The 20,792-nt window shown below is 39.4% G+C and overlaps 1 protein-coding gene across 1 annotated transcript; it reads left to right on the top strand.

The window, feature by feature from the left end:
• Positions 1 to 6,868: 6,868 nt before the first annotated feature.
• Positions 6,869 to 10,841, top strand: LOC133122928 (interleukin-21 receptor-like). Its single transcript, XM_061233212.1, has 9 exons — positions 6,869 to 6,949; positions 7,455 to 7,531; positions 7,837 to 7,963; positions 8,209 to 8,396; positions 8,730 to 8,884; positions 8,998 to 9,184; positions 9,311 to 9,395; positions 9,515 to 9,599; positions 9,726 to 10,841. Exons 1-9 carry the CDS (start codon positions 6,936 to 6,938, stop codon positions 10,083 to 10,085), a joined length of 1,278 nt encoding a protein of 425 aa, XP_061089196.1. The 5' UTR covers positions 6,869 to 6,935; the 3' UTR covers positions 10,086 to 10,841.
• The last annotated feature ends 9,951 nt before the right edge of the window (positions 10,842 to 20,792 follow it).

Below are 20,792 nucleotides of genomic sequence, written 5' to 3'. Positions count from 1 at the left end.
CTAACGATCTGGTATGGTTTTATAACTAGATACGTCTTCGCTTGGATTATAAGCAATAGTATACTGCGCTTCAGTGATAGCTTGTCTGGAGTGTAATTTGGGCAGCTTCAGGCAAACAATCTGAATAAGCCCCCACGCCATTGGCTGTGGCAATTATAACCATTTTTCAACCAATGAGCTTGAATTATTGTACAGCTGTGCAATGTTTTGATACAGAGCGATGGCCCGTCAACTGCATACTTTGAAACCAGAATTTAACGACTATAAACACCGGCACCGTTTATGTCAACATGAGGCAACATGCCAGTGAGCCTTTTTCAATAAGAGCAATGGATTTACAATGGTCATGTAACAATGTTTTAACACAAAAATCTTACCTATTGTAGCTTTAAAAGACTGCACTCTATTCTGAAAAACAGCTTAATACAGATAGGTCAGAGAATGTAATGTAGAATACTCCACCTTTATAGCATTGAATATATTAAATATAGTGTTCGGGTCCAGAGTGAGTCTCTCACTAGCTCCCCCTCCCCCTTGATTTCTATTATAAGACTTTGCATACACACATGCATATTTAAGTCATTTTTTTATTAAGTCACATGACAAAATAAGTCATTGCAAGACTATGGAAATGTGACTATGCAAAGGTGCACATAGTTCCCCCCCCCCCCCCCCCCCATTTTAAAAGCCTGCATCTGATCTTGTAACGTTGTACACAGCTCTCCTATATTAGTGCAACCCAACCCCATCAGAGAATCAATGAGCTCCCCCTCCCCAGTCTACGAAGCCTGTTTGTTTGCATGAAGGCTTGCCACAGCTGCTGTGCACATGTTCTGTATGCCAGTGCCTATAGCCTACTATTGTGCAATGCATTCTGTTTATTGCAATTTTACCATCCAGTTGTAATGCTGCACATACCAGTAACCACACCCAGTGTCTCTTTGTGTTGTGGTTCTTACTGAAATTCTCACCACAGCTCTGTGAGTTGCTGTTTTTTGCAATGCAGTGACAATCATTAGGACTGTGGGCTGCTTCCCTCAGCTGCTGAAAGTAGACAAGCCACCATCCCTACTTTCAGATACAAAACCATTCAAACACATGTGCTGTTAGAATGTGCACATTGCTGAAACCATGTTTGCATCATTGTTTGTGATGTCCATGTGCCTGACAGGAAATTCTGCAAGTTGTTGGCCTTGGAAGACACCTGCAGACAGCAATGCAGATTGTTTTCCACTCCTCCAGGGCTATGAAAACCTGTGAAATTCCTGTTAGCTACAGTAATAAAGTACTGCATCTTTGGCAGGGTAGTCTATCATGAAATGATCTCCTTTGTTTTTGCAATATACTAAATACATTTGGGGTTGAGATAAAAAGATGAATTTCCTACATATACATACTGAGAGCATAGCACTGGTATCAAACCGCCCAATTTTTAGTTGAGCAAAAGCATTGGAACAGAAAGTGAAAGTAAATAACAATTCATATTTGGTAGCATACTCCTTGCTTGCAATAACTGCATCAAGCCTGCAACCCACTGACATCACCAAATTGTTGCATTCTACTTTTGCGATGCTTTTCCAAGCCTCTTTAAGATGTTTGTTTTTTTTTTTGTTTTTTTTTTTTGTTTTTTGGGGGGGGGGGGGGGGGGGGGGGTCAGTTCAATGTTCTCTTCAGGAGGTGAAATGCATGTTCAATTGGGTTAAAATCTGGTGATTGATGTGTCCAGTCTAAAGCTTTCACTTTTTCTCTGTGATAAAGTCTTTTGCTGTGTTGGCACTGTGTTTTGTGTCGTTTTCTTGCTGCCTGATGAAGTTCCTCCCAATTAGTTTTGACACATTTCTCCATAAGTTGGCAGACAGAATGTTGACTTCTGAATTGGACATGGACATGGACATTATTTTAACTAAAGGTAAGGCAGTATGTTTTCTTAATTTTCTTGCTCAGAGACTTAAGACTCGACTTGGACTCTAGCTCAGAGACTTGAGATTTGACTTAGACTTGCATTTGATGACTTGTGAACATCTCTGGTATACATATATATATTAGCTACAGTATGTAATCTGTCCTTCAAAAAAAGGCCACCGGAGAGGTTTGCGCAGCATGAGACTGAGACGCACTTTGAAAGCAGAAAGTTGTCAGAGTGAAAGTAAAGTGATTTCGTGATGCCATTTAGCTGGCTAGCTCACGGAGGCTTAAAACGTTGGATACGTTACGTTCAGTGTGTTAAGCAATTCAAATGTTGTTTATAAAGTATAACTAAAACAAAATGTTGAGCTCGTTGTGTACTTGCACTTGTGCCACAAGTCACCTTAGCAGCCTGAAATGCGAGAGTCACCCCAGGATTCTTTGCCGTATGGGAGGAGGAAACTACAAAGTCCTCAACAGTCAGTGAGAGGTTGATTGTCGGAGAGGACTTAACAGGGATGTAGAGAAGCTCAGTCTTTGCCAGGTTAAGCTTCAGGTGGTGGGAAGTCATCCATGCAGAGATATCAGCCAAGCAGGCAGAGATCTGTGTGGTGACCTGGATATTGGGGGGGAAGGAAAGAAAGAGTTGGGTGTCATCGGCGTAAGAATGGTAAGAAAAGCCATGGGAAGAGATAACAGAACCAAGAGACATGGTGTATAGAGAGAAGAGGAGAGGAACAAGAACTGAGCCCTGCGGGACTGCGGGTGAGGGTCAGAGACGGAGCCCCTCCAAGTCACCTGGTAGGAACGACCAGAGAGCTAGGAGGAAAACCATGCCAGTGCAGATCCTGTGACACCCATCCCAGTCAGCGATGAGAGCAGAATCTCATGGTTGACTGTATAAAAGGCGGCCGACAGGTCGAGGAAGATGAGGACAGAGGAGAAGGATTTGGCTTTAGCAGAGTGGAATGCCTCAGTGACCGCGAGCAGGACCATATCAGTGGAGTGGACACTCTTGAAGCCGGACTGGTTGAGATCGTGGAGATTTTTCTGGTGAAGTGGACAGTTGGGAGCAGACCGTTCCAGAGTTTTAGTGATAAAGGGAAGAAGAGAGACAGGCCGGTAGTTGTTCAGAGCAGAGGGGTCAAGAGTAGGTTTTTTGAGCAGGGGAGTGACTCTGGCCCTCTTCAGGGAAGAGGGCATGGTGCCGGAAGAGAGGGAGGTATGGATTAGAGAGGAGAGAAAAGGGAGAATGTCATTAGAGATAGATTGTAGAAGGTGAGAGGGGATGGGGTCAAGAGGACAGGTGGTTGGGCGGTGGATAGGGAGTTGGGGAAGGTAGGAGGGTCAGCAGGGGGAGAGGGTGGGGAGAAGGAATTGCGAATGGCATCAACCTTCTTTTCAAAGAAGGAGACAAAGTCATCAGGTGTGAGTGATGAGGGAGGTGGGGGGGGGGGACTGAATTGTATGACTGAAGGTATAACAATTAAAATAATAGTCATAGAGCAATATCAAAATCCATTTGTTTCAGTCAGTATATATCTCCATATCTTAATTTGAAATATACACATGTATTTCTAAATGTTAAACAGATAAATAGGTCTTAATATCAAAAGCAATGGAAAAAAATATCCATCCATCCATCCATCCATCCATTCATCCATTATCTGAACCCGCTTATCCCGATCAGGGTCGCAGGGGGGCTGGAGCCTATCCCAGCATACATTGGGCGAAAGGCAGGAATACACCCTGGACAGGTCGCCAGTCCATCGCAGGGCACACGCACCATTCACTCACACACTCATGCCTACGGGCAATTTAGACTCTCCAATCGGCCTAACCTGCATGTCTTTGGACTGTGGGAGGAAACCGGAGTACCCGGAGGAAACCCACGCAGACACGGGGAGAACATGCAAACTCCGCACAGAGAGGCCCCGGCCGACGGGGATTCGAACCCAGGACCTCCTTGCTGTGAGGCGGCAGTGCTACCCACTGCACCATCCGTGCCGCCCTTGGAAAAAAATATGAACCAGCTAATTTCAGCCCAAAGGCTTTCCTATCTTTACCATTCATTTGTGATTCAGCAAGGTAATGTATGTATGGAAAAGATCCTTTTGAATGTGAATTCATTTTGCCATTTGACTATTTTTGACATAAGAAATCAGCTGATAATTGTTTGGTGAACTATTGCTTTAAGGCTCCATCTTCAAGCCAACCTGAAGTTTGTTTTATCGTTATAGTACATTACGCTCGTGGTTCTTTAGCTTACATAACTTTTCTAAATCAACCATTTGAAATGCAAGCCAACATTGCTACAACAAAATAAAAAAAATGCGCTTCTGTTTTGCTGATTAAACGGTGACACAAACATTAGCTATATTGAGTCTGAAACGCGAGTTATGTTAACGCAACTGTGAACAGCGGTGGGATCAGCTCCAATGCTGGTAAACTGACTTACCTTGAGTTTTCAAATTTGACGTGTTTGTTCCCATATCTTTTATTTTAATTCTCCACATTTTGCTAGTTGCAATCATTTTGTTTGGCTCGGCGAGCCTGAATTATTTAAGGTCAAATGCCAGACCACAACATGCGGAACTGTTATCTTAGCGAGCTGTGCTGCAGGAAATACAGCGTTGCTATGGTTGCTACTAAAAGGCGCACGATGTGGCACGTTAAACGTCAATATCTTTCATATGAATAACTGAAAAATAATAATTGTCTGTGACATTATTCACGTTATTCTCAAGTAATTTTTGGACGAGTCCCAGTCGAGTCTGGAGTATGTGTATATATGACTCCAACGCGAGTCCCCACCTCTGCTGTATGCACATACCTCATACTGCTAACTGGCCTTATGCTTCTTTTTTTAACTTTGTTCCAGTCCCCATGAGGTCTTCTGTTTTGAGCAGTCTAGCTATTACTGTCTGGTATTGTGTGACACAGCACTGCGCAGAGATACTTGCGTGTGGTTCAGCTGCCTGAGCTTCTGGCCTAGAAGTTAAACTTATCACACATGGTTTATGATTGACCTGTTTCGAAAGTGATATTATCAGTGAAGGGGCATCTGAAAGAAACACCCTCAAGGGTTTTGCATATGGTTCCAAAGCTCTGCTTACAATCCTGGTATATCATGTGCCAGGTACATTCCACTGGAGTATGATTTCCTTCTCTGGCATAGTGTTGTGAAGGTGGCCCATTGCAGAACAGAAGGCAGAACAGTCTCATTGGAGCCGATTTATGGTTCTGAACTAGTCTTACTTTCTTCAGCCATGCTGCTGTTGTTACATATCTACATATCTGAGGCATATGCAATACAATGTCTGTTGCTAGCAGGTAGATGAATAGGGGGCTTAGCTGTTCCAGTTTGTTAATTGTATTGCACATAGTAGGCCATGCATTGTCTCCCTGATGTTTTTACTCTCTTGACACCAAACTGGTTCTGCAATTAACCCTAAAACTACACAGTTATATTGGTTTCCAACTTGACAACTCAGCACGTGCCACACAGTACCGAAAGGCTATGAAATATCACCAGAGTAAGCAATATTACCTGTGTGAATAATTGATGAGAACACTATTTTCTTTGGAATAGTATGCATAGGGCAGGGAATTCTGCCCACAATTCAGTCTTTTTTTTACACACCATTCTTTACAAACTCTAGAGATTAGTGTGTGTTAAAATCCCAGGAGATCAAGCTGAGATACTCAAATCACCGTGTCTGCCACCAACAATCATTCCATGGTAAAAGTCACATTAGATCACATTTCTTCTGCAGACAGAAACACCTTGTTAATGAGAGCTGTCAGAGGAGAATGGCCAGAAGGTGACAGTAACACAAATAACCACACATTAAAATGGTAAATGGTTGGCATTTATATAGCGCCTTTATCCAAAGCGCTGTACAAATGATGCTTCTCATTCACCCATTCATACACACACTCACGGCGATTGGCTGCCATGCAAGGCAAGGCAAGGCAAGGCACCAACCAGCTCGTCAGGAGCATTTGGGGGTTAGGTGTCATGCTCAGGGACACTTCGACACAGCCCGGGCGGGGATCGAACCGGCAACCCTCCGACTGCCAGACGACTGCTCTTACTGCCTGAGCCATGTCGCCCCACATTAACCACACAGTAGGTGTAATGAAGTAAAAAAAAATAAAGTGCTCGGTGAGTGTATATGATCAGCCCTTCCTAATCATTCTTGAAATTGGTACAATCCTGTTCCATTGCCCTAGGCTCTTATCAGGATCTTTTTTGGTGTCATCTCTGCTGAAGAAGTTGAGAAGTCCCTTTTTTCTCCATAATGAATCTGACATTGTTCTGGATTGTATTTTTCATCCAGAGACAGGAAGAGCACTGTCCTCTTTAGGTTATTTTTTCCTATATTGTAATGGAAATGTCATTATAAATCAATAGGCGAGAACAGTTATTCTTTAAGGTTGCACCTTGACTTTCAGTGAACTTTTATTTATGCCACATTAAAACAAGCTTACAAGAACATGCATGCTCAACAGAAATGCAAACAGGTTGAGTTTTGGAAGCACTCAGACTGACTTCAAGTCAGTTAAGTTTAAAAATTATGAATACTATAAATGGCAAAAATGTGTGTACTGAATTAGTGATGAAGTATGAAGTAATTTTCAATATTAACTATCTTGATTAAACAATCTGACTGGAAGTGTATTACAGCCATTATTCTATTTCATGTTTTATTTAATGCCTATATGTAGTACATTTGTAGACTGTGTTTTCAGAAATTAGCAGTCGTACATGCAACCGACATCATGAGAAATATAGACACATGATAACAACGCAGGAAATCATGAAAAGAATACATCTAACTGATGTTTATCAGTGATAGCTTAAATAAACAACATGCCATTGGTAGACATGTTGTGAAAATTAGAAGAGCTTGTGGTTTCCGTGCTGTCTTAATAGCATCAAGCCCCACTGTGCTTCAAGTTCTCATCTATTAGAGCAAAGTGCTGTGAGTAAGGTGCTTCATTGTCAAGGCATATTTGCATGAAAGATGGAACAATATAGGTAAGTGTTAAAAGTTATTTTCCTCTCAATTATAATGTTTCATGAATAAAATTGTCACTGTGTCATGCATAGCCACAGGACAGAAATGTCCTCAAGTAATTTTGCCTGATGGAACATTCCAAAGGGAACAAGGCATGTTCAACAAATACATTCAATAAATAAGCATGTTGTTTTCTCAGTTACCTTTTTCACACATGTAAATCTTTTTTAAAGAGAAAAAGAAAAAGAAATCACTGAATGGCGGATGTTTAAATAGTTGGCGAGATCTGAAAAGCAGATAACTTCTGTTTGTGTCAGATTACTGTGTGCCTCCTTAATTTTTAAATGTTCACTGGGGCAATTCCTTTCTCTAGAGTCTCATGAGATATGTGTATACAAGAATGCATACATTAACTTTCAGAACTTCCCTCACAACTTAATAATAACCTCCTCAAATGTGGATGGATCAGGTTTAAGGCACTTGACCTGCTGTTACTCTCACCTTACTCCTCATTTGTGTTCGCAGCGACAGCCTGAATATTAAAACTCTTCTCACCTTCATCTTGGGATTTAACAGTATTGGTTTCCTCTGTGCAGCAGAAGGTAACCAAGATGTCATGTCAAACACTTTTAAGACAGTGCCTTTAGAACTGGATTATTTAGTGTGTATGCTTCTGGTCAGGATACCAAACCACAAGTGCACACTCCAATGCTAAATTTAATCCGCGGTGTGGTTTATGTGCACATGCTTGCATATGACATTTTGTCCTAAACCAGTTGAATTATAATTTCAGAGCCCAGTGTTATAAAATACAGCACAGTGTTTTCTAGGTCTTTGTGTCTGTAGTGCTATAATATAAAGTTATTTTGTTGCATTTGTTATGAACTTACTCTCTTTGTTATTTCAGCTCCAAAGTACAATCTGGAGTGTTTGAATGATTACATGGTCACAATAAGTTGTGTGCTGAATATCCCTATTGATCCTCTATATAATGGAAAAGACTCCTACTGGCTGAAATTTGAAGGGAGTGACACGTAAGGCTTATCGTTTCATTCTCAATTTGTCATGCATGAATGCATGATCAGAAATGGCTGCAGCATTGTCAGGTTTTATTGTAAGTAGTTGAAAGGTTGTCAAAAAGGGACATTTTTATGTACGTTTCTCTGTGTACTCTGGGCCCGATTTGTTGCCAGATGTTCAACTATGAAATATTGTTATGTTTCATTCAATCGGCCTTTCCATTTTTTCTAATTCAATCTATTTTTGGTTTAATCAACAGAAGCTTCTCTTCCAACATAACAAATGTTGAATGCCTACTTGAGAATCAAAAGGACAATTACTGCTGTACTTTTAAATCAAAGGAACAATTTATAGATACGGAATATTTTGTGATTAGCTTCTGCTCCAACAAAAATGTCACTAAACTATGTGTGGAAATGGATAAATTCTATCAGCCAAAACATCACAGTAAGTGGCTTCAGTTGCCTTGTGGTCATATCAAGCTTGGTGTTATTCACAGTTTATTTTTAATGTGAATGGAAATGAACACATTGAGTACATGACACATTGAGCCACTCGAAAAAACAAAAATAATATTTTAATGCTTCCATATAATTGAGTCAACACTGTGCTTTTTCTCATCTATAATTGCTGTCTATAACTATATTCTTCATAAATTAGGTTATGTTCAAGTAATTATCAGTGACAATATATCCAGCAGCCTGGTGTTCTTAATTAACTAATTAGCATGTGGTCATGGTAATGTTCTATCTCTTTAAGACAATTACTTTCTATCCCCAGTTAAACCGATGACTCCCATCAATCTTAAATTCAACTGGAGTTCCGGTCACTATCGGTTTATTTGGGATAGTGGCTATGAGCATAATAAAGCACAAACATTCATGAAAAGACTGATGTACCAACTCCAGTACTACAAGCACGGGCACCCAGAGAGTGTGAGATGTACCATCATCCTTTTATTTTTCTTTGCACAAAAAATAAAAACAATAAATGATGTAATAAACTAACATGCCTTTCCTTTATGTACTGTATGTCACTATATTTACAGGCAATACGAATACATTCACTTAATAAGTCACAGCAAATTGATGGCTTTAAGTTTGAACCAGGCACGGAATATATTGCAAAAGTGTGCTCCGGGCCCGCCCAGGGTTTTTACAAAGGACAATGGAGTGACTGGAGCACTGCAGTTAAATGGAGGACCAATGTAACCAAGGTTACCAAAGAGGACCAAGGTGAGACTAACCTGTGAAAATGATCAACATCACTAAATGTACGATATATAGTGAAACACGTGTTCATAATTGTTCTTAGTTTTCCATGTATTCTAATTTTTAAATATGTTTTCCTATTTATTTTAGAGTTGCTGTTTATTGGGGTTTTTTCCATCCTGGCATGCATGTTATTTGCCATTCTGGTGTTCATTTATTTCCATCCAATAGACAGGTACAGTAACTGTGATTGTTGATCAGCCTGTGTACTGTGTACTGTGAAGATTGCATGAACAGGATTTGTCTGTCCTTGCTGCGAAATGTGAGAGGCAACTGTGGTAATATGTGTTGTAGGTGCTGGATCAAGTCACACAACAGTGTTCCAACTCCTACCCCATATTTTCGGTCCCTTTATAGTGACTACAATGGAGATATCCAGGTATGACTGGATGTACATACTGTATGTTAGTCTCAGCTATTTATTCCATACAATGACTTATGACCATTATATCTGGACAACCCTACTGAGAAGCGGCTCTTAATAAGCATGTCTTTATGTTTATAGAGCTGGCTTGTGTCGCAAAGCAAACTGGGAGAACCATTCACTCCAGAAACTTTGAAATTTGAAACCTTGATTGAGGCCACACCCATGGAAAATGAAGAACGGTTCTTCCCATCTCCATCCATCGGCCCATACATTAATGCCAAACAGGATAGGCTTGACAAACTACCAGTGCAGTCCATGCAGAATTCTCTGTCTCTGCAGCAAATGGGCACCAGCAGAGATGACTGGGGCAGCCAGGACCTGATTCACAGCTGTGCCACAGTGTCATCAACTGAACCACAGTGCATGTACTGCAGCAAAGATTATTGCACCCTCACTGACACCAACAATGACCAGGGGCACAGGAAACTCTCCCAGTGATTTAACCCTCAAGCATGGCTCTAGCCTTTCTGCCACACAAGGCGAGACTGCGTGCATTTCAAGTGCAATGGTCATCCCTGATGGGAACAGTTGAAGGCAGACAATACATTTCTCTACACACAGTTGTCCAAACGTGCTGTCATTTGAATCAGTCTTATGTAAATATTATTTAGGTCAACAGCGTTTCTTTCTTTATTCATTTTATTTTATTATATTTCTTTTGCGCATCAGTTAATTGAGGTTGAAACTTTCAGAACAGTATTTTTCTAAATATTATCTGATCTTTTGAGTTATTTGACTATATTTTACAATTTTACAATCTTTTAGTGTGTAAGCCTTGACCAAAGGAATCCTGTAAATAAATAAATAATATTATATTTCTTTGCTCCACGTAATTAACATCGACTGAATGAAAATGTGTTTGATTACAAAATAAGTTATTTTACATGCACATATTTTTTAGGAATATTTTAAGTGGAACACAATCAGGTATGAAGCCAACAGTGTTGCACCTTAAGTTATAAACAAAGTGCTTATATTATATCCTAATAATTGTGATACTAACATACCATTTCTTGTCATTCACATAATAGCTTTCAACTACCTGTAATAATAAAATGGTAGCTGATGTTCTTTTTTTACTTTCAACATCATCCAATTTACTTTAGTCTATCTGAGGATGAGTGTATCAGCTTCATTTGTAGCAAGTGAACAGACCTAGTTAGTTTACAAGTTTTATTTTGATTAATATCTCTTAACGACAATTTAAAAAATGCAAAATAAATTTTTCTGAATTTGAATATTTCTTTTTGCACTTGCATTTTGCATAGGCATGTTTACAGTCATGTTGCCACAGTTAGGATTTTCCAGAGGGAATAAAATTATGAAAACCTTGTGCTACAGTAATGTGATACAGTAAAAAACCTTGTGCTACAGCTACATTTGTGAAATTACAGTATTCCCTGTACCCCTTACATGTTGATGGATACTAACTCCTGTAAAAGCAAAATCCAAAATAATCAGTTGGTCACAAAAATATCAAGCACCAAAGTCAGTAGTATTTAGTTCTTTGTCTAGTGAGCGACATGGCTCAGGCAGTAAGAGCAGTTGTCTGGCAGTCGGAGGGTTGCTGGTTCGATCCCCCGCTGTGTTCAAGTGTCCCTGTGCAAGACATCTAACCCCCAAATGCTCCTGACGAGCTGGTCGGCGCCTTGCATGGCAGCCAGTTGGTGTGTGAGTGTGTGTATGAATGGGTGAATGAGAAGCATAAATTGTACAGTGCTTTGGATAAAGGCGCTATATAAATGCCAACCATTTACCATTTTCTTAGCAAACAGTGTATATTATTACACACTGGGCCAGTTTCATGGATACAGATTAAGTTTACTCTTGGTCTACTGCAGGAGAGACCGGGGAACAACCAAACACTTTTAGGTTTTCACTTAATTAAAAATATATACACATATTAGAGCAAATATTTTTCATCCAGAAAGAAGATATCTACATGTCTTTTTGACTATCGAACATCAGTACAGTTTAAGCATGGACTTTCTGCCACACAAGGCGAGACTAAGTGTGTTTCAAGTGCAATGGTCATCCCTGATGGGAACAGTTCAAGGCAGACAATACATTTCTCTACACACTGAGCAGCAGTATATTTAATTCCACTTCAGCATGTTGTCGAAACATGCTGTCATTTTAATCCAAGGTCATCAATAACAATAACACATTTAAAAAAAAAATACAAGTCAAAGGTTGGTGAATCCAGTATTTCTTACTGTTTGTCATCTGATATTTGTCCTGTAGAAATGGTCTATATTTTGTGTAGACTAACCGCATATGGCAACATTAATGTGTAATGAATGCCTGGGAAGAAATGGATAAAGAGCGAGTGTTAAATAGGACCAAATAAGTGCATGGTACACATGGAATATACAATCTTACATTAAAAGTTATTGTGGCTGATGCATTTATAATAGGTGGGGGCACAGTGCCAAAAAAGTAAAAACATTACTTTCAGGTTGCTAAAACACAGATTTGTTAATAACTGTTGATGAAGTTTTCAAATCGCTGTGCCACTCACACAGAAGCAGGTTGCTATAATGCATGAGTGAAAACAAACCCCAACGTGCAAATGCAACTATGCAAAATCACATGCCCGGTGTTGGTTTGGTTTACTCAATTTGTATGTGGAAATTGAATTTAGCTCGGACAAGGCTTAATATGTGTCTGCAAAACCGGTCCATAAAGTTTATCTTTCAGCTTTTTGTACATTTCAATTATTGTTTAAAAAATGTATGACAGTGCATGTGATGTGCTGCAACTCACATGTCTGATAATGTTAAAACACATATATTTGCTTCAGTCAGAATAAGTCATCTGCTCTGCGCATAAAACTAATCAAACAAAAGCCTGAAAAGGGGCACTAATGACTCCCTTAGCAAACAGCAATCTGTATAGCTATATCTACACAATAACACTATGTACATAAGGAGCAATGAACTGAGCATTGAGTGTCAACCCACTTTTCACCTTGGCCAGCAGAGTAGTTTTAAAACCCTCCGAGACCTACCAGGTCGCCGGCGGGCAATAATGCACTCATATTACTCTCTTAATCGAACGTTAAGAAAACTTTTATTTCATAACGCATTTTCGATCTGTAAATGATGGATACACTATCACATTTTTTCTAGTAAAGGAAGCCAGTTCTTTTTCAGCATGTAAATGGGGGTGGGGTTTACCATAAACCTACCAATGCAAAGCAAAATTGCATCGATCTATAACTTTGACGGTCTACATCGCAGAGGCAATTGGAGAGGTGCATTGAAAAATGAATCCTCGTAGCTTTCCGTAGACACTCTAAGCACGATTCTAAACCAATCAGAGCTGAACATACCCCATGAAGAGTGTAGGCAGCTACAAAGACTCTCCCACTTCGTAAAGAAAGGAGTGACGTTTTAGGAGTACACACACTCTGGAATTATTAGACTTTTTGACTTTTTTTATAGAATTTTCTGACATTGATCTTCTGCTGCTGTGGACGATTCACTTAAGAGGTTTGACGCATTGTGTGTTCAGAGATTAAGTTTGAGTAGTCTGGCCCTTCCCCTCTGACATCTCTCATTAAGAGATGTTTTTGTTTTTGCCTGCAGTACTGCTGCTTATTGGATGTTTCTTTGTTACTCTGACCATTCTTTGCAAACTCTACAGACTGTTGTACATGAAAATCCCTGGAGATTAGCACTTTCTAAGATACTCAAACCACTCTCTGGCACCAACAATCATCCCACAGTAAGTCACTTAGATCACATTTCTTCTGCAGACAGAAATACCTTGTTAATGAGAGATGTCAGAGGAGAATGGCCAGCCAAAGCTGACAGGAAGGTGACAGTAAGGCAAATAACCACAGTGGTATGCAGAACACACAATGCATCATAACTGTAAGTAGACAGGCTACAGCAGTAGAAATCTAAAAAATTAGACTAATAAATACTTCATAAAGTGTTCACTGAGTGCAGTTCATACAGACATAATACCCATCCATCCATCCATTATCTGAACCCGCTTATCCTGATCAGGGTCGCAGGGGGGCTGGGGGGCTGGAGCCTATCCCAGCATACATTGGGCGAAAGGCAGGAATACACCCTGGACAGGTCGCCAGTCTATCGCAGGGCACACACACCATTCACTCACACACTCATACCTACGGGCAATTTAGACTCTCCAATCAGCCTAACGTGCATGTCTTTGGACTGTGGGAGGAAACCGGAGTACCCGGAGGAAACCCACGCAGACACGGGGAGAACATGCAAACTCCGCACAGAGAGGCCCCGGCCGACGGGGATTCGAACCCAGGACCTCCTTGCTGTGAGGCGGCAGTGCTACCCACTGCACCATCCGTGCCACCTCAGACATAATACAATACACATAATGAAACAACTGCCTCATGGTTTGCACATGTAGGTGAGCCTGTTCTGAAAAAAATGAGCAATGGTTTAAATGGCAAAGGTAAAGGCATCTTAAAGTTATGAGTCAAACTAAGAGGGGGGGGTGATCAGCCATAATATGCTGACAACAGGACAACACACGTAGTGTGGATGCAGTACCTCTCTCCCTATGTATAGCTCTTTTAAAATGAAATCATCATCTTTGTGAAAGCAATTTTGAATAAAGAATAAATGTAAGTTTTTTTAATTTAAATTTGACAATGTTTTGTTCCATACACAGACAACAGTTTGTTAAATTGATGTAGCCACCAAAGTGTCAACATAAATATGTGTGCATCATTTTTCAAATGAAACCAAGCTAAAATCAGCTAAAACCTGAATAACCTCAATAAGTATGGACATACAGTGGGCTCCAGAATTATTTGCACCCTTAATAAAAAGGGATAAAGAGGCTACATACATTAATAATTATCTATATTTGATGTTCAAACAAACAGTTTTTTATTTAATAATCTCTTTTTTTCTGAAAACCAAAACTATTGTACAACCACAGGTGCCCTAACAATTATTGTAAATAAAACAAAAACAAAGTGAAATTGGCAATGCAATTTTACTTGATTTAGTCTCAGTCTAAAGGAACTATATGGTGTCATTCCTTCACTTCCTTTTCCACTAGAGTAAAACAATTAGATAACAAGCATGCAAAATCCCTTTGTCAACCATCAGCATGGGATAATCCAAATAACTGTCCATTCAGAAGGCACAGATGGTAATTGACCATTACAAGTTGGGTAATGGGTACAAAAGAATGGTTGCAAATTTGCCAGGAAAATGACGCAAGCGCATATTATCCCTATGGACAGTAAGAAAGATGGTGAGGGAGTCCATAAGAAACCCATTAAAAAAAAAAGATCGCAGTTTAAAAATTGCTGAGAATGGTTATGTCTTTGGGTCACCAAGTCTCAAAAAAAAAAAAAAAAAAAGACCTTCATACTAACAAACTTATACATACACATGGAACATTTGTCAACTAAATGGCTTTAAGTCATCAAGGGTCCAAGGTATCAAATGAGCCTCAAGTCATCATGCTGCTGCCAGATATGCAGTAGATACGACAAGAACCACAAGATTCTCCTGACAAATTTTCCTGTTGAACTCAAAGGAAAGAATATTCAGGGGAAGCAATTCTTATAGTATCAACTGCATATCTGACAGCAGCACAGTGGTTTGAGACTCATTTGGATCCTTGATGACTTAAAACCATTTAGCCAACAAATGTGTTCCATACTGTATCAGCATACTTTACAGCTGAATCTAGTCACACCTCCACATTTCCATAGAGATCCATTCAAATGAAAATAGTTTTACTATCGCTTGTAGGACAACCTGAAAATAAGATATCCACATTCTGGTGATGTTGATAGGTAACAGACATCAGGAAGTTATGCCATGCAAAGTATATGCGACCAAAACATGGCTCTTATTTTACATTATGTTAATTTGTCTCAAACATTGAAATGGGGGACTGCATAGTTCTGTAATTACAACATGGTGAAAACACTATGTACAAAAATACCCATTGAAGGAGTAAGATGGTGGTTGGTCACACTTTCTAGGTTTTTATATGCAATTGGCAGAAGAGGGCATTGCAGAAACATAGTGAAAGTATTAAATATGTCCATTCTTTAGTTTTAGAGAAGTAAGCATTTTAAATTTATCATCCTATTTTCAACTGGTTGAGAATGTTCTGAGTAGTGATTCGCATGAGGATAACCACTCCCCTGAATAATAAAAATAAATGCACATTTGTTTTATTGTTGCCTAAAGACAACTGGCAAGAGTCACATTCAACCACCTTTAACAAAAGCCCTGAATCTGTGCTTTGACTACATATGAATTGTTTGATTCCAAACAGGGAAAACAAAATATGTAATCAAAAAAAGCAGGAAAAGACAAGGTGACCCCATACTTTTGAAAGGTAGTATATGTATGTATGATCATATTGCTTCTGAATGTAAAGGATAAGACATTTAATTTATTACACAAGACAGTCACTGTCATCTTGAAAAAAAGATGGATCATAAACAAGTTTATGGACTATATATTTACATGCCTCAATGGTTGGAGACTGGAACTGTTTTATGTAAGTTTTATATAAACACATCTTCAAAAATAAGTGTTGTATGTAGCTCCCTCTGTTGGAGCATTTAGAAAATACATAACACTTGCTTTGTTTATTTTATACCATTGCATTGTGGGGCATTGCATTTGGCAGGCTCTTTTATTGAAAGGGACATAAAATAAATGCATACCAAAGGTCTTTGGAACAAATACAAAGATAAAGTACAATTATATTATAAAGTATCAGCTCAACATAACATGTAGCTGCTTTTGAAATTAAGTAAATAAGTGGCATTTCGCTACAATTACATTGTATTGAGCATACAGGTAAACAGAAAGCTAGACAGCTCTGTGCATTTTCTGCACATCAGAATCTTTCAACGTCGTCCACATTCCACTCGAGACCCTGTCTGCTGACATCTTAGCCCAGGGTTCGGTTTTGACTGATAATCCACTTTCATCAACCTTTGAATCTGGATCAGCAGGTACTTTAACCCGTATCTATCTTCATTTATCGCCAAATTGACCCATTTCATTTCATCATGTGTATTTTCTTTATGTCTTTTTGCCTATATGTTTTCCCTGGAATATGAAAAAATATGAAAAATTATTGAGAATGATGGTTCAAAACAATAAATTCCAATAATTTACGACAAATCATTGGACTTGGCATACATTTTATTTCTGTATTGCTTTAAAATCCCAATAATGACTTGAGTATATCTGACCCAGGCTAACAGTTTCACAGGTAGGCTACTAAAAAGTAAACAGAACACACAGGCTAAATTACCAGGGCTGAATGACATAACTTGTCATCTATGAGAGTTCTGTAAGTTATTTCAGTTTGAGAGACTAGGATGGTTCATCTCATACTAATAGCAAATCCATGTTTTCTATTTCTTTATTACCATTTTCGTAAAGTGAGTTACTCCATGAGCTTCTTACCCTGGATCCCAAAAGTCAGCCGGTGATGAGCTCGATCCGTTCTTTTTAAAGACTGCTGCTCGCTGCATGTTTACCTGTTTAATTTATCTATATCTACATCTGAGATTCCCCAAGACTGGAAAACCATTATAGTAGTTCCCCTCTTTGAGGGAGGTGAAGAAAGTGACCCTAACTGTTACACATCCATCCGTCTGCCCTGTTTATCTAAAATAATAGAAAAATTAGTTAACAATTTTTAACTAATTCTATTTTATCCGATGCAATCTGGTTTTCGTCCTAAGCATGGGTGCCCCTCTGTAATCTTGAAAGTCTTGAATGACATCCTCACTGCCCTCGGAGAGGTATTGATTATTGATCTGGCAAAAGCCTTTGACCCTGTTAATCACCACCTTTTACTGCAAAGGCTATATAACATGGGTATTTCCCAACAAACATTGGCATGTTTCTCCAGCTTTTTGTGTTCCGACAACAGTGTGTCCAGGCTGAAAATATACTTTCCCAACCTCTCCTTATTACTATAGGTGTGCCCCAGAGCTCCATTTTAGGTCCTACACTCTTCTCCATCTACACAAATGGAGTTGTACAATCTACTGATCACTTTCAAATACATCTGTATGCTGATGATACCTTAGTATATTGCACCCACACTACACTACATTCTGCCCTCACCAACTGTCAACCATCCTTGATATACAGAAAGCTTTCACTGATTTACACCTCAAACTTAACACTAAGAAATGGCATGGTCTTTACCAAAAGGAAATACATTCTAGAAAAACATACATAAAATCACCACCATGGACAACTCACCCCTAACAAGATTTGTTACCTCATATAAATATCTCAGACCCTAGTTAGATTCTTCCTTCACATTTAAAACTCACATCAGTACCTTACGAGATAAAGTTAAGGCCTCGGATTCCGCTACCGTAACAAAATGTCCTTCACCCACACTGCTAAACTTCCACTGGTCAAGATGTTAATACTTCCCATTTTTGATCACTGCAACATTATTTACCTCAACACTCCTTCTAATACTTGCTGAGCAAACTCAATGTGCTTTATCTCTCTGCCATCCACTTTATTATTAATCCCTTCACAAAAGAAAACTCATTCACTGGCACCTGTTCATTTGCAAAACACTTTTACACATCACACCTCCCTACCTCTCAAATCTTCTGCATCAGTCCCATTACTCTTACAACCTTAGATCAACCAATTCTATCTCCCTGGTCATCCCCAAGCCTCAACAATGTTTGGCCATAATTCCTTTAATTTCTCTGTTGAGCAGAACACCCAACAATCCATTCTAAAACTCTCCAATATCAACACACCCTTGCCCTGTTTTGCAAAACATATTTACTGATAAATGAACATTCTAATCTCCATTTCACTGCCTTGTCCGGTACCTAATTGCATTAGTATCTGTGTATCTGTGTCCTTTTTTGTTTTAATCCCTGTAAATATATTATTGTTATGCACATAACAAGCAATGTTTGTGTGTTTTGATTGACGCATGCCTTCTTGGTCAGGTCAGTGTTGTAGCTAAATGAGAATCTGTTCTCAATAACTTTTACCTGGTTAAATAAAAGTTAAATAAACAGAAAATAAATGAATAGGTTTTCATTCCAACCACAATTGCAATTTCAGAAATATAACAAGCTGTTAATTTTAAATATTACATTACATTAATGGTACTTGGCAGACACTCTTATCCAGAGCGACGTACAGTTGATTAGACTAAGCAGGAGACAATCCTCCCCTGGAGCAATGCAGGGTTAAGGGCCTTGCTCAAGGGCCCAACGGCTGTGTGGATCTTATTGTGGCTACACTGGGGATCGAACCATCGACCTTGCGGGTCATGCACCTTAACCAATATGCTACAGGCTGCCCCTTGCTTTTAATTTGACTATTTGTGTATGATTAGCAGTCCTGATGGTGGCCTCATAACTTAATTACAAAATTACCTGGCTAATCAAAATAGATGGATAGGAAGAAAAGTCTAATGTAAACTCAAAGTCTTCGAGTGACCATGTGCACCAGTATCCACCTGGTAGACTGCAGAAAGCTAGATTAAATATTCTCTGAGCAGTATGCAATTGACATCAACATTGATAATCAAAACATACAGTCTTATATAGTAGAGCGATTAACAACAAGGCAGAATCACCTGTGAGCAAGGCAGAATCACCTGTGAGCAGGGCACAAGAGAGCTTGAAGTGGCTGATAGATTTGATTCATTTTTGGGTGCAAACACTCCATTACAATTTCTAAATAATCATTAGCCAGGTAAGCCACTATACAAAACAACTTAGGCAGAAGAATGTGCCACAGGCTGCTGATGCACATAAAGAGAATATAAAGCAACTGGTCTAGTTAGCTGATAACATCGTCCCACCACAAGTTAACAGATGGCACAGAAACGCCATTTGCGCAAACTCATAACAAGCTAATGGGAGGATTTTAAGCATTGTCCAAGCACAAAGATGTGCTACCCTGCAGTTATAAGGAGGTCCAGACCTATCAAAAAACTCCCACCTGATACATGAAAAATGACATGGAGAAATTGGTATTCTGCTGTGCAGTAACCATTCACAGGAACTCAATTTCTATTCTAGATTTGAAGACCTAGAGATGGACATTTCATGAAATGCTGCTGAGACATTCAAAGATGTCATTATAACCTCAGTACCAGAACTAGAAACCTCTACTCCAGGGGTACATTTGGGAACTGTCCAACTTCAGGGGATGTGCTAGCTAAAAAGCTAATAGCCACTTACTTCCACCGAATCATTACCTCATGTCCTCCAACAGGCTAAAAGTCAAGCCAAATAAACCAGTGGATTAGCTGACTGTATAGCTTAGTATAGTATAGTTGACCAGGTAAAAGTGTTGAAAACACTATTTAAACCAGCTTTTTTCAGCAGGGTTATAATATAAAGCTGCCACAAAAACAAATTAGTAGAACCAATGAAATTGCAACCCTGTAACCTTGCTTCCCAGATGCAAGTCAACACAATCAGACATTGAAAATTTGATGTGCTTAACTTAAATTAAATTGTTTATTGATAGTAATTCACACAGAGCCCAGTGTGTTAGTGTGTTAGTGTGTTTGGGGTGGGGGGGGACTACTTAATGATAATATAGATGGGGTGGAAAATCCAGGTTCAGAAAGTAAAAATCCTCCTCAGTATTTTGTTCCAATCGTCTGGATTGCTAATTAGCACAAGCCAGAGGATAGAACTAATTAGTTAACTCAGTTGACTCCATTGGTGGAAGAAACTCGTGACTGGACTTTTACTTTCTGACCTCTGGACTTTCCACCTGAGGATTACAGACGATAAATGTATGCGACTGAAGGGTGGGTATTTGACATGCAGCCACGGAGGTTTCACAGAGCTAGGGGCAGGATAGCTTCTTGTATAGAATTCACAAAAAGAGTCGGGTGTACAATGCATACATGCTCTGTTGAAGAACTGTAAAAATCTGGTAAACGTGCAGCATCATGTCCTTTCAGTTACTAAAGCTTGCGCAGACTAGTATTACTTGACAGCCTTGAAGTTAAGAGTGACTGTGCAACATTCGACGCTACTCTGCCAACTCTGGCAAAAAAAAACGGCCATTAGTTTGATTGGCAGCGAGGAAGTCCAGTGCAAAAACACTGTGCTTACCAGGGGGTGGATGCAGGGAAGTA

Source organism: Conger conger, chromosome 2 (genome assembly GCF_963514075.1).
Source record: "Conger conger chromosome 2, fConCon1.1, whole genome shotgun sequence".
NCBI lineage: Eukaryota > Metazoa > Chordata > Actinopteri > Anguilliformes > Congridae > Conger > Conger conger.
The sequence above is the reverse complement of the archived record's forward strand: the minus strand, read 5'-3'. Positions and strand labels throughout refer to the sequence as shown.

Bases quoted from the DNA above. Each gene is read 5' to 3' on its own strand.
- LOC133122928 (XM_061233212.1), top strand. The intron at 7,532-7,836 runs GTAACCAAGATG...TTGTTATTTCAG, and splicing joins TTTCCTCTGTGCAGCAGAAG to CTCCAAAGTACAATCTGGAG. The intron at 7,964-8,208 runs GTAAGGCTTATC...TTTAATCAACAG, and splicing joins AAATTTGAAGGGAGTGACAC to AAGCTTCTCTTCCAACATAA.